The 11,591-nt window shown below is 49.8% G+C and overlaps 8 protein-coding genes across 8 annotated transcripts; 5 read left to right on the top strand and 3 right to left on the bottom strand.

Moving 5' to 3' along the window:
• Positions 1-222: 222 nt before the first annotated feature.
• Positions 223-880, top strand: CYBJADRAFT_169821 (uncharacterized protein). Its single transcript, XM_020215944.1, has 2 exons — positions 223-367; positions 560-880. The coding sequence occupies exons 1-2, from the start codon at positions 322-324 to the stop codon at positions 754-756; spliced, it is 243 nt and encodes an 80-aa protein (XP_020068013.1). The 5' UTR covers positions 223-321; the 3' UTR covers positions 757-880.
• Positions 881-978: 98 nt separating this feature from the next.
• Positions 979-1,821, top strand: CYBJADRAFT_164817 (class I SAM-dependent methyltransferase; the record flags this gene model as incomplete). The annotated part of the gene is made up of 1 exon (XM_020213881.1): positions 979-1,821. One exon carries the CDS (start codon positions 979-981, stop codon positions 1,819-1,821), a length of 843 nt encoding a protein of 280 aa, XP_020068014.1.
• Positions 1,822-1,888: 67 nt separating this feature from the next.
• CYBJADRAFT_175602 (uncharacterized protein) lies at positions 1,889-2,639 on the bottom strand (the record flags this gene model as incomplete). Its single annotated transcript, XM_020216721.1, has 2 exons — positions 1,889-1,900; positions 1,938-2,639. 2 exons carry the CDS (start codon positions 2,637-2,639, stop codon positions 1,889-1,891), a joined length of 714 nt encoding a protein of 237 aa, XP_020068015.1.
• Positions 2,640-2,874: 235 nt separating this feature from the next.
• Positions 2,875-6,228, top strand: CYBJADRAFT_192371 (uncharacterized protein; the record flags this gene model as incomplete). The annotated part of the gene is made up of 2 exons (XM_020217441.1): positions 2,875-2,930; positions 2,989-6,228. The coding sequence occupies exon 2, from the start codon at positions 3,202-3,204 to the stop codon at positions 6,226-6,228; it is 3,027 nt and encodes a 1,008-aa protein (XP_020068016.1). The 5' UTR covers positions 2,875-2,930; positions 2,989-3,201.
• Positions 6,229-6,741: 513 nt separating this feature from the next.
• On the bottom strand, positions 6,742-7,331 carry CYBJADRAFT_178819 (EF-hand; the record flags this gene model as incomplete). The annotated part of the gene is made up of 2 exons (XM_020216958.1): positions 6,742-7,182; positions 7,326-7,331. 2 exons carry the CDS (start codon positions 7,329-7,331, stop codon positions 6,742-6,744), a joined length of 447 nt encoding a protein of 148 aa, XP_020068017.1.
• Positions 7,332-7,784: 453 nt separating this feature from the next.
• On the top strand, positions 7,785-9,122 carry CYBJADRAFT_164821 (UDP-Glycosyltransferase/glycogen phosphorylase; the record flags this gene model as incomplete). Its single annotated transcript, XM_020213882.1, has 1 exon — positions 7,785-9,122. One exon carries the CDS (start codon positions 7,785-7,787, stop codon positions 9,120-9,122), a length of 1,338 nt encoding a protein of 445 aa, XP_020068018.1.
• Positions 9,123-9,149: 27 nt separating this feature from the next.
• On the bottom strand, positions 9,150-10,319 carry CYBJADRAFT_110166 (Arginase/deacetylase; the record flags this gene model as incomplete). Its single annotated transcript, XM_020212071.1, has 2 exons — positions 9,150-9,980; positions 10,077-10,319. Coding segments are annotated over 2 exons (1,074 nt in total), but the record flags the coding sequence as incomplete, so codon positions are not given.
• A 403-nt stretch (positions 10,320-10,722) lies between these two features.
• CYBJADRAFT_113892 (Zn-dependent exopeptidase) lies at positions 10,723-11,541 on the top strand (the record flags this gene model as incomplete). Its single annotated transcript, XM_020212148.1, has 1 exon — positions 10,723-11,541. A coding segment is annotated over one exon (819 nt), but the record flags the coding sequence as incomplete, so codon positions are not given.
• Positions 11,542-11,591: the final 50 nt, after the last annotated feature.

Genomic DNA, 11,591 nt, shown 5'->3' on the forward strand with positions numbered 1-11,591 from the left:
CGGGGTCAAATTTCGCTTGGAAACACACACAGCCTAACAACCACACGATATGACCGTTGCTTAGAACTCTGCGGAAAATGGGACGGAATACACAAGCGGAGGGAGAAAATGTTCACACACACACCAGCACAGCTTATAAACACAGCTTTGGCGTAAATTGAGAGCTTAAAGGTGAATTTTTTCCTCTCTTGTTTATGTCCTGGAGGAGCCGACGGAGGTTTGTGAGGTGAGTGCTCTTTCGCCCAATGTGCACAACGTTGCATTTGCGCTTCCCGATTGGGCAGTTTGTGTGGCGCAGTGCGTCGGTTGGGGCACGTAGTAATGTCCTTGCGCGTCTCTGGCTGTGGAACGACGCTCGGTTTAGCAGGTGAGTGAATGGGGGAGTTTTACGTGTTGAAGCCTGCCATTTGGGAGAGGAGTTGGTGGATGGCGTATTTTGGTGTCGTGAGGTGCGGTGCCATGCTGGTGCTGTTGTTGTTGGAGCTGCTGGAGCTATTGTTGTTGGAGCTGCTGGAGCTATTGATGTTGGAGCTGCTGATGCTGATGCTGCTGTACTGAGTGGCTCTGGGGCTCGCTGGGCTTGTAGTGTCAACACCACGCCGGGCCTACTCGTGTGTCCTTCTGCTATACCACACACACATCAATCAAAGCACTCTGTCGTCTCCCTCTGAAGAACTCGCCCTGCCTGGTGGTCCATGGGCGAAGGATGTCTCCACGTTCTGGCCCATGTCCTCCTCTTCAGCCACTGTCTTCTAAATTTAGACTGCACATTACACCCAGACACCACTTGCTTCGGCGTTATTGCCGGATTGGGCCTTCCACGGGGTTGGGATACACAGCTTTGTTAGACATATAAAGAGAGAGAACGCTCAACACCTTCAAAGTTGGTTTGCTTCTTTGCTGAGGTGCTACGTCTATGTTGCTTCCCCTTTGGCGTTTAGTTTCTCCACATTGCACATCATATCAATTGGCTATAGAATGTCAGTAAATGTAACTTCTCAGAGCTCCTTCAATGCAAACCATTCACTCTACGATAGAGTCAGACCAGAGTTCGATAAGGCGTTCGTAAGCAAGTTCATCGATTCAGTGGGTATATCCAAGGAGAGCAAGGTGTTGGAATTGGCTGCAGGCACAGGCAAATTCACAAAGCAACTGTTGAGCAATGGGGTTTCAAGGGACCAGCTGATCATAGTGGAACCAAGTGAGGGAATGTTGCAAAGCTTTGAGAGCAACATCCCCGGCTTGGAGACACATTTGGGCTCAAGTTACGAAATCCCCTTGAAGGACTCCTCTGTTGACTGTGTCATTGTAGCCCAGGGGTTCCACTGGTTCAGCGACTCGCAGAGCTTGGAGGAGATCTCGAGAGTTCTAAAGCCAAATGGTAAACTTGGTCTCATTTGGAACTTTGACACCATAAAGAATAACAAGAACAATCCGCAATTGGATATCAAAGATGCAGATTTGCAGGATATGACAACCTGGCAAACAATTGCATTCGAAGCGTATAAATACGACTCTAATGTGCCACAGTATAGACATGGAAATTGGTCTAAAGTGTTTGAATCAACGGATTTATTCGACAAAACCAAGATTGATTCGCAATTCCGTTATTCCATTTATCCATTCCCGAAAGATCAAGTTTATAACTATTGGTTATCCAGATCTTACATCACTTCTTTACCAAATGATGAGAAGGATAAGCTCCATGCAACTGTGAAATCATTGTTGGATGAAGCACCTGAGAGCTCTTTTTTCGATGACCATACTGTCAAGCAATTCCTGGGCTGTCATTTCTTTGTGATTGAAAAGAAGGCCAATTAATGATTATCTGCCATTATATCGCGTATGAAATCCCACGCACTGAATTTGATCTGTTCTGTAGACTCCATCATGGGCATTCCTTTGAAGAACCTCAGTCTTCCGTCTGCTCCCATCACTATGTATTGACATTTAAACCTGTATAGCTTGAGCTTATGGAACTCTAACGTTGTCAGCGTTTCCAAATGGCTCAACAAAGTCTTGAACAATGCATCATTGGTGTCATCCTCTTGAACAAATTTCAGCAGGTCCTTATTCAGCACTTGAACTGAGATTGTGTTTAACATCCCCTGTGTCAAATGTGATGTGGAGAATGTCAACTCAACATCGCCGAGTTTCGACTTATCATCCAGGTTTGTAGCGATGGATGTCAAACATCGTATGAGAAACGAGGATTCGAATCTCACGGGTTTCCAGACATACCCGAACTCGTTCGATACCCAGTGTGTCATCAAATTGTCCAACTTGTTGAAGCTTCTCGCTATCACTAAAGATTGTGTCTTTCCACCAGTGGCGCTGATGATTGTATAGCTCTGTCTCTTAAAGACGTCATTGGGAAACTCCAGAGTAATGGAGACAATCGTATATTCCTCCTCCTTGATGATCTTTGCGCCCTTATCAATGGTCACGGTAGTGTAATCTCGTAGTTGTTCCGGTGTAAGATCCATCAACGCGCTAGAGGCGATGAGGTCTTCATCCAGATCCATGAGCAGTGCAACAACTATGACTTTGAGCCCTGTGATCGTGGTGGGCGAGTTCCACACATCTGGATCAGTGGCGGAGGAGTGAAACAGTCTCAGCGGTGCTAATGGGATACTCATCGTCCTTGGTATAGTATCCCTTGTATAATATGAGAAGAAGAGGAAGAGGAAGAAGAAGAGGAAGTACTAATCTGTTTGTTTACATTTCGGAACTGGGGATTACCCTACCGATGGAAACCCACACCACACTGGCAGCTCCATATATCACCGTCATCTACAGCACGAATAGCCGAGTATGACGGTCCACAGGCCATTGGGAGTATCCACGAAGCTCTGCACTCATAGGCGTGGTTTCTACGTCTTCCCCGTGTTATTTCTTCCATTTTTGTTCTCCCTGTAGACGGGCCTCTCTAGGCAGGCCCCTCCTTCTAGGCCCCTCCTTCTAGGCTGGCCCTTTCTATGCTGGCCCCTCCTTCTAGGCAGGCCCCTCCCCAGCCCAGAAGAGCCTCTCCGGGCGGAGCGCGTCCCACAAGATCAAAAAGCCCAGTGAAGAGCACCGTACACACCCACAACTCACGCACAACGGACAAAAGCTCGAGCACAAGCCCACGCACACGCACACACACACAGGGACAAGACGCTAAGAGTTGACGAGTGAGAGTAGCAAGCGTATAAAAGAGCAATGAGTGACTTTTGGGAAAACAACAAGGACTCCATCAAGAAGGGAAGCTTGAGTGCGATGAAGACCACTGGTAAATACACCTGGGCTGGTACTAAAGCACTGTCGAAGGCCGGCTATAACGCAGCGAAGAACTCTGGTGATAACGGTGGCTCCAGCAAGAGCGGTGGTGATGGTGAAAGCGGTGGCGATGGTGAAGATGGCGACGGCTCTGGCTATGTCGGGAGCACAAGAAGCCTGAACAGTCTTGGTGATGTTGAAAGGTTCCCACCGCCTCCGCTGAAGCCAGGACAGAAGCAGTACCACAGCGAGAAGCACGCACATGCTGGTACACCAACTGGGGTTTATGAGCAGGGTGCTGTTGTTCCACAGGCTGGTGCTGGTCAGAGTGGGATGCCGACACCAGGGGCCCAGTCTGTGCAGTATCAACAGCCAGTGGGTCAATCGGCTCAGCCTGTGCAGTATCAACAGCCTGTGCAGTATCAACAGCCTGTTCAATATCAACAGGCGGCGGGACAACCCGTTCAGTATCAACAGCCAGTGGGACAACCTCTTCAGACTGCTCAGCCTGTGCCATACCAACAACCAATTGTACAGCCGGTGCAAAATGTTCAAGCTGCTCAGTATCAACAACCAGTATCTGCTCAAGCACAAGCACCACAGCTACAGCAAAGGGCTGTTCCACCTCCACCTCCAAGAAATGGAAGTGTTACTGCTCAACAGGTGCCTGTGCAACAAGTTCCAGGCCAGACCATCACCGTGCCTCCAACACAGGTTACCGTGGGTTCAACAACGCTGAACTTGCCTTCTTACAATGTTGATAAACAAAAGGCCATGAATCTCTCTGGGCAACTGATGTCCCAAGTATTGCAGTCACAGCAGACCAATGGTCAAAATGTCCAAGTCGAGCAGCAACAAGGTCAGCAACAAGGTCAGCAACCTCAGATACAGGTGCAAGGACAGCAGTTTCAACTACCTAGTGCACAGGCATTGAATCAATTTGCTCAAGTAGCATCCAATGTTCAGATTCAACAGCAACCACAGCCACAACAGCAACCGCAGGGACAAGATAATCAACAGAGTGTTCAGCAATCCAGTGGATCAACACAGTTTGGAGTTCCGAATGCTCAGTTGATTGGTCAAATCGCTCAAGTGGCCTCCAGTATTAACGTGCAACAGCAGCAACAGCAGCAACAGCAGTCACAACCGGTACAGCAACCAGTACAGCAACCAGTACAGCAACCAGTACAGCAACCAGTACAACAACCAGTACAACAGCAGCCAATCCAAGAGGTTCAACAATCTGCTGTCTTTGATTACAGTACTTCTTACTATCAAGGTGCAACTTCTGGTCCTCCTGGTCAACAAGCTGTAATGGAGGAGTCTATTCAACAAGAAACTGTTTATCAACAACCGCAACCAATTCTACAACAGTTCCAGCCTTCTCAACCACAGCTTGGTCAACAGCCAGCTAATACAGCACCATCACCTCCTCCAGTGGCCACGAGGGATTACAACAGAGCTGCCGTTCAACCTCCTGCTCCACCATCAACACAGCAGCAACAGACAATTCAACCTCAACAAACATCATACTTTCCCCCTCAACAAACTCCAATTCAAGAGGTTTCCACTCCTATGACACCAAGTGTACCTGTTGCACCAAGGTTAGCATCACCATTGCATACTCCTTCAACCCCTGCTATCACTACAAATATACCAAATTATCCTGCTCCACCTAAGAGGGTCGATATTCCAAGTGGTGGTGGTACAGTTGTTGGAACTACTTCTGGGCCAGTCAATGAAGAGTCCAGTGAGACTACAAAGGCAGCTGAACCTGTAGAGGAACCCGTTTCCAAAGGAATTGCCGGTACCTATGACTACAAGATTGATGTCAAATTTGCACCACCGCCACCACCATCTATAAATCGAGGCGAAGCTGCTAGTAGACCATCATATTCTTCGTCTCACTCAAAGACTTCTGTGCATTCCAGCTCGAGGCCATTACCAACACGCATCACATCAAGTTCACCCACCATTTCAACAACCTCTTCTCCTGGAAGCTCGCTATCACCAGACAACTCTGGTCGTCAGCTACCACCACCTCCCCCAGCCAGAACAACATCGCAAGCAACCACACCAGTCACAAATTTCTTGCCACCTCCTAGACCAACAAACCCATTGACCCACCAGGTGAATGAGATCCATCATCATCAGCAGCAGCAGCATGGTCAATACACTTTACATCAAACAGAGCCAATTGCGGCCCCATCTTACACTGAAGCTACAAATGAACTCGAACAGTTGCCTTTACAGCAGCAGCACATCACAACTTCTTCGTTTGCACCACCACCAAAACCATTTAGAAGGTCTCAATCTCCAATGGAGTCTCCAGCTGTTGTGGAAGCTCCAGTTGAATTATCTCAACCAGTGGAACAGGTGACAGAACAGGTGATAGAGCAGGTGACAGAACCAGCACAGCACTACGAAGAGCCAGAATTAGACGTCTCTGAAGTGTCCATCTCTGGCGAAGCTGCAGTTGAAGAAGCTAAACCAAGACTCAAACCAAACGTTCCATCTAAGCCAGTGTTTGACGTGACCTCTGAACTTGCCAACGTCAAGTTAAAACACGTTGGTGGTAAGCCTAAACCACCTATTCCGTCTGGTTCGAAACTTATTGTTCCAGCTAAGAAACCAGAGGTGGCAGCAAAGCCAGTGGCATCTTTGAACAAGCCAAAACCAGTGGTTCCCTCGCATAAGCCGGTGACTCTGCCTGTGATAAAGCCACACGAGGTAAAGAAGACCCCACCACCACCAGTCAAGCCCAAACCAGATGCACTCAAGAAGGCACCACCACCTGTTAAACCAAAACCTATAGCCTTGGAGTCGCGTCCTACCACTGATAGCATTACAAAGAACACGTCCTTCAACTCGGGCGTTGATGCTAGTTCTCAACAGGATGACGATAACCCATTTACAAGGTACCTGAAGGCTGCTGTTCCACAGGAGAAGGACAGGTTCCATAGAAGATGAAGAGTGCTTTCCGGGAGGTTGGGTATATTGAGCCACCATCCAGGTCCCAAACATCTATATGGCCTTTTGTCGCTTTCTTAGAACACTTGTTCCAGGGCCAGAACCAATGTCGTGTGCTTACATGTTGGCTGAGTGGATGTGAACTGCACCACTACACGCCTAGTTGAGGTTACATGACGCGTCGCACTAAATGGCTGTTGGGTATCTCCAGTGAGTTCTAATTATAGATAGCTGATTGAGAGCTCTTTGAGTGGACCATGAAAGCTCGATTGTAAGTCACGAAGATGGTGTAGGGCTGTGAGACTCTCATTAGGAGCTGGAGAACACAGTCTTGGAGCAGAGCTTCAGGCATTATACACGTTTTGACTTCAATCTTCATATATATAGCCATTCTATGATCAACCTCCTACATATGTCGACAGTCGAGTGAGTAGAACAGGTGCCAACATTGGTAAAAGTGGTAAGGTATTGTATTGATAATGAGGAAAAAAACACTCACACGGAGAGATCCGTTTACTTGGACAAGAGAGCAACAAACTGCTCGATATTAATCTGTCCGGTACCGTCAGAGATCTCGTTCAGCATCAGATCAACCTCCTTGTCGTCCAGCTTCTCGCCGATACTCGTCAACACGTGCTTGAGCTCCGCAGCTGAGATGACACCGTCGCCGTTCTTGTCAAACACCTTGAAGGCCTCCGCCAGCTCCTGGGCAGAGTCATTTGTCTTGAGCTGTCTCGACATGAGCGCCAGGAACTCCGAGAACTCAATCTTGTGGTCACCATTGACGTCGATCTCGTTCATCATATCAGCAACCTCCGACTCAGACGGTGTGAACCCCAAGGAGCGCATCACCGTGGAGAGCTCCTGTCCAGAGATGTGTCCATCCTGATCCTTGTCAAAGAGCGTAAACGCCTCTCTGAACTCCTCAATCTGATTGTCTGTAAGCTCTAACGACTGCCTGTGTGTTAGTAAACCGCGTCGCACACGCTAACATCATCAAGATGGTGCCCATTGTAGTATTCCCGCCCTGTGCCATGGTGTGTGGCAAAACAAAGGTAAACAAACAACAACACAGGGATCCAAAGGTCGTGCGGTACAGCCATGGCCGCGTCATCGGCTTCCTCAGCAATCACACGCCGTGGACAGGAGCACTAGGCAGCACAGCGCTCGGATCAGCTTCACTCACCATGATTAATCACACAATTGGGCTTTGGCTTGAATATGTTGGAGCCTGTTGAAAATGCTGTTGTGTTTCGCAGCTTTTGGTGATGGAGAGGGCCAGCAGGGAAAAGTGTGCGCAATCCTTTCCGAGAAGCCGTGACGTTGGGCTGTGGAGGTAGGGTAATGGGAGACACCTGGACACCAAAACACCTGGACACCAAAACACCCGGACATTAGTGAAAATATACACCCGCACACCCAAACACCCGCACACCCAAACACCCGCACACACATCAACATGGCACCCAAACTTTAGTGGGGGTTAGGCACATATCGCACACACGCTTCAAAGAACACAGCGCAATAGATCACTCTCTTGCTCAATTGAACCCCAGATGGCTTCATTCGTCACGGAATTCTTCAATTGGTTGAACTACCCGCAATGGGTATACTGGCTAATCGGGATCTACCTTCTATTGCCGACGATTTACCTCATCGTGCCCTTCATCTATGGGAAGAGATCTCAGCACCCAAGAGTGGTTATATGTGTTCTCGGTGATCTGGGACACTCGCCAAGGATGTGCTACCATGCTAGAAGCTTCAGTGCTAAGGGATATGACGTTGATCTATGTGGGTACCTGGAAGAACTGCCACCTGCTGATATCATGGACGATGAAGACATCACGATCCATGCGATTCCAACGGTGAAGAACACCGGTGGGAACTATCTTGTGTTCATCGTACGCAAGGTGGCTAAACAGCTCTTTGCCCTGGCTTTGCTACTGTGGGAACTACGGGGTGCACAGTATATAATGGTCCAAACACCACCGGGGATCCCAATCTTGCTGTTAGCAGTGCTGTACAAGCTCTTGTTCGGGTCCAAGCTCATAATCGACTGGCATAACTTGGGTTATAGCATCCTGGCTCTGAGATTGGGTGACACTCATCTCCTCGTCAGGCTGAATAAGCTCTATGACCACGTTCTCGCCAGGTTTGCCGATATAAACTTGACTGTGACACAGAGGATGAAGCAGTTCCTGGTTGATGAGTTTGGCGTGAACAAGTCCAAGATCGTGGTGTTATACGATAAGGCTGCTTCCCAATTCAAGCCAATTGTGGACCCACAGGAGAAGCTCAAGGTCATATCAAGCCACGGGGAACTGTTCAAAAACTTCTCTCCTTCGAGCGACAAGATCATCGTGTCTTCCACCAGCTTTACCCCGGACGAGGACTTCAACGTTCTTGTTGAAGCATTGGTGAAGTACGACACCTTGCACGACGACAACTTGCCAAAGCTGAAGGTGATAATCACTGGTAAAGGTCCACTAAAGGAACAGTTCCTCAAGGCCATTGAGGCCGCTAATTTACAGAAAAGCGATGTTCAATGTGCATGGCTAGCAGCAGAGGAGTATCCAAAGATCTTAGCAATTGCAGACATAGGAATCTCATTGCACACCTCGAGCAGTGGGATAGACCTTCCTATGAAAGTGGTTGATATGTTTGGATGTGGAGTGCCTGTTCTTGCGCTAGAATTTGATGCTCTGCCCGAACTTGTTGATGATGGCATCAATGGCATGAGAGTACTCGATGCTAGACAGATTGTGGAATCCTTCATCTATCTCTTCCTACAGCCGTCGAACTACGAAGTGATCAAGAAGGGAGCAATGGAGAAGAGCAAGCAACGGTGGGAAGCCAATTGGAAGGCTCAATTTGGTGATTTGTTACATCCATGATCGGCTTGTGAATTGATTCGCCAACAGATCTATATAATCCTGGGTATTCTCGTCAATCATATTGTGACCTTTATCGTTCCAAAACTCGTACTCCTCCTCCTCTTCACTGTGGGTCTTCTGTAGCTGAGCCATCAGTGAGTCCGGTAGGATGTCAAACTCAGTAGAGGCCTGTAATGCCACGGAAGTGATATATGTCCAGCATCGGGCCACCTGAGAGTGGTTGTATCCACCACCTCCAAGTAGCAATGACGGCAGCTCCAAGTCCAGCAGCTTCACAACGGCATTGGCGAGTCCCTTTATGGTGAGATTCCACTCCTGGTGTTCATCTGATCCCAGGCCATCGGCACCACATTGGATCACCAGGCACTGAGCCTGGAACTTGTGGATAACAGGGATGAAACACCTGTCAACGACATCGTTGAGGCTCGAATCTCCCAGCCCATGTCTCATCGGGGCATTGAACGTGTATCCCTTTCCTCTGCCAATGCCCTGGTCGCCCAAATCGCCAGTTCCTGGATAGAAGCCAATGTCCTTCCTGTGGATGCTCATCGTCACCACGCTATCTGAGAACTTGAACGCACTCTCCACGCCATCACCGTGGTGTAAGTCCAGGTCGATGTAGACGATCCTCTGGAACCTCTTACGCAGCTCCAGGATCCCCAGAACCACGTCGTTGACGTAGCAAAAGCCAGCAGCCCTGGACTTCTTCGCATGGTGTCTACCACCATGCCAATTGATCACGATCGACTCGTTGACGGAATGGACAAGGTGTTTGGCAGCTGAGATCGTGGAGCCTGCGACATATCTCACGTACTGGTCCATCAGTGGAAACAGGGGGCAGTCAAAGAGCAGTCCAAACTTTTCAAGCGTGGTATGTGCTGGAAGCACATCAGCAGCAGCATCATCAGCATCATCATCACCACCATCATCACCACCACCACCACTGCTCGACACCTCGTCCTCAGATAGACCCAGCCTCACCAGCTGCTCACGCCTACCCTCACCAGCACCATCACACCGTCGTCTCAGCACCTCATCGACAAACTCGTCCCCGTGGAACTGCCTCAATTGATCTCGCGAGGCAGGCTGTACCGTCACGGTACTGCTACACTGGCTCAGCAGCCCATACGACTCAATCATCGAGCTCACAAGAGAGCTCCGCTGAGCATTGGCAGGCAGCTCGTCCGACAACGCTGTCAGCACACCTGAGTGGACAATGGCGACTGGTCTCATGCCCTCCAGCAGCCCTTGCTCCTCATCACCACCTGGTGAAGATGTCTATGCATTTTCGGGTATATTTCCCGATGCGGACGGAGCCTCTTCGCCTAAGCACATACATAGCACACCATCGGGGATCGTTTATATAAACCAATGGGCTCTCTCCGCCTACGCTGCCAACTCCACCTCCTCAGCTCAGCAGAGAGAAGAAGCTATGTATGGCTCAGTGGTGTCACAGGCAGGAATAACGGCCCAGAAGGCCCACCATCGGAGCCTTCGTGCCCTGGCTGCTGTGGCCGTGCTTATGCTGATGACATACCTCATCAGCTCCAAACAAGGGGACTCGTCGTTCCCAGCGTCGCCGTATCTGGACCACACGGTGCTCAGGCCTTCGTCCAACAGGTCAATTGAGCTGTACCACTCGCTGGCGTTCCGTGATGCCTCCTTGGAACGCTTCCAGAGGGCGCTGCGGATCCCCACGGAGGTGTACGATACTTGTTCTGATCCTCGAGACGGCCTTCAGGGCTGGGAGCCATTTCTGGAGCTCCAGAGGTACTTTGAGGACGAGTATCCCCTCGTCCATGCTCAATTGGACATCCACAAGGTCAACGAGCTGGGATACGTTGTCATTTGGAACGGTACTGACGATGCCTTGGCCCCGTTGCTGTTGATGGCTCATCAGGATGTTATTCCTGTTGAGAAGGACACCTGGGACCAATGGACATATCCTCCCTTCAGTGCACACTTTGACGGCACCAGGGTGTGGGCCCGTGGAGCTGCTGATACGAAGAACCTGGTTGTTGCTCTGTTTGAAGTGTTTGAGCAGCTGCTGAAGGATGAGTTCGTCCCCAAGAGAACCATGATCATGAGCCTTGGGTACGACGAGGAGGCCATTGGCCGTGTCGATGGTGCCAATTCGCTCGTCAGCTTCATCTCTGGCCTGTACGGAGAGAAGAGCCTGTACGCTGTGCTTGACGAAGGTGGCTCCGTGGTGGAGCTGGACGGAGTGCCGGTAGCTGCCGTTGGAGTCCGTGAGAAGGGCTATCTCGACATCAACATCGAGCTGGACACCACGGGAGGACACTCGTCCCGGCCTCCAGACCACACGGGGATCGGCATCATGAGCCAGCTCGTTGTCAGCCTCGAGGAGGAGCCCTTTGGGTCTAAATTGACCAGCGATAACCCGTTGTTGGACGTGCTACAAGTTGTCGGTGCAAGGAGTGAAGAGATCGACGACCTGACACGGGAGCT

The sequence above is a fragment of the Cyberlindnera jadinii genome (genome assembly GCF_001661405.1).
Source record: "Cyberlindnera jadinii NRRL Y-1542 unplaced genomic scaffold CYBJAscaffold_23, whole genome shotgun sequence".
In the NCBI taxonomy this organism is placed as follows: Eukaryota; Fungi; Ascomycota; class Saccharomycetes; order Phaffomycetales; family Wickerhamomycetaceae; genus Williopsis; species Williopsis jadinii.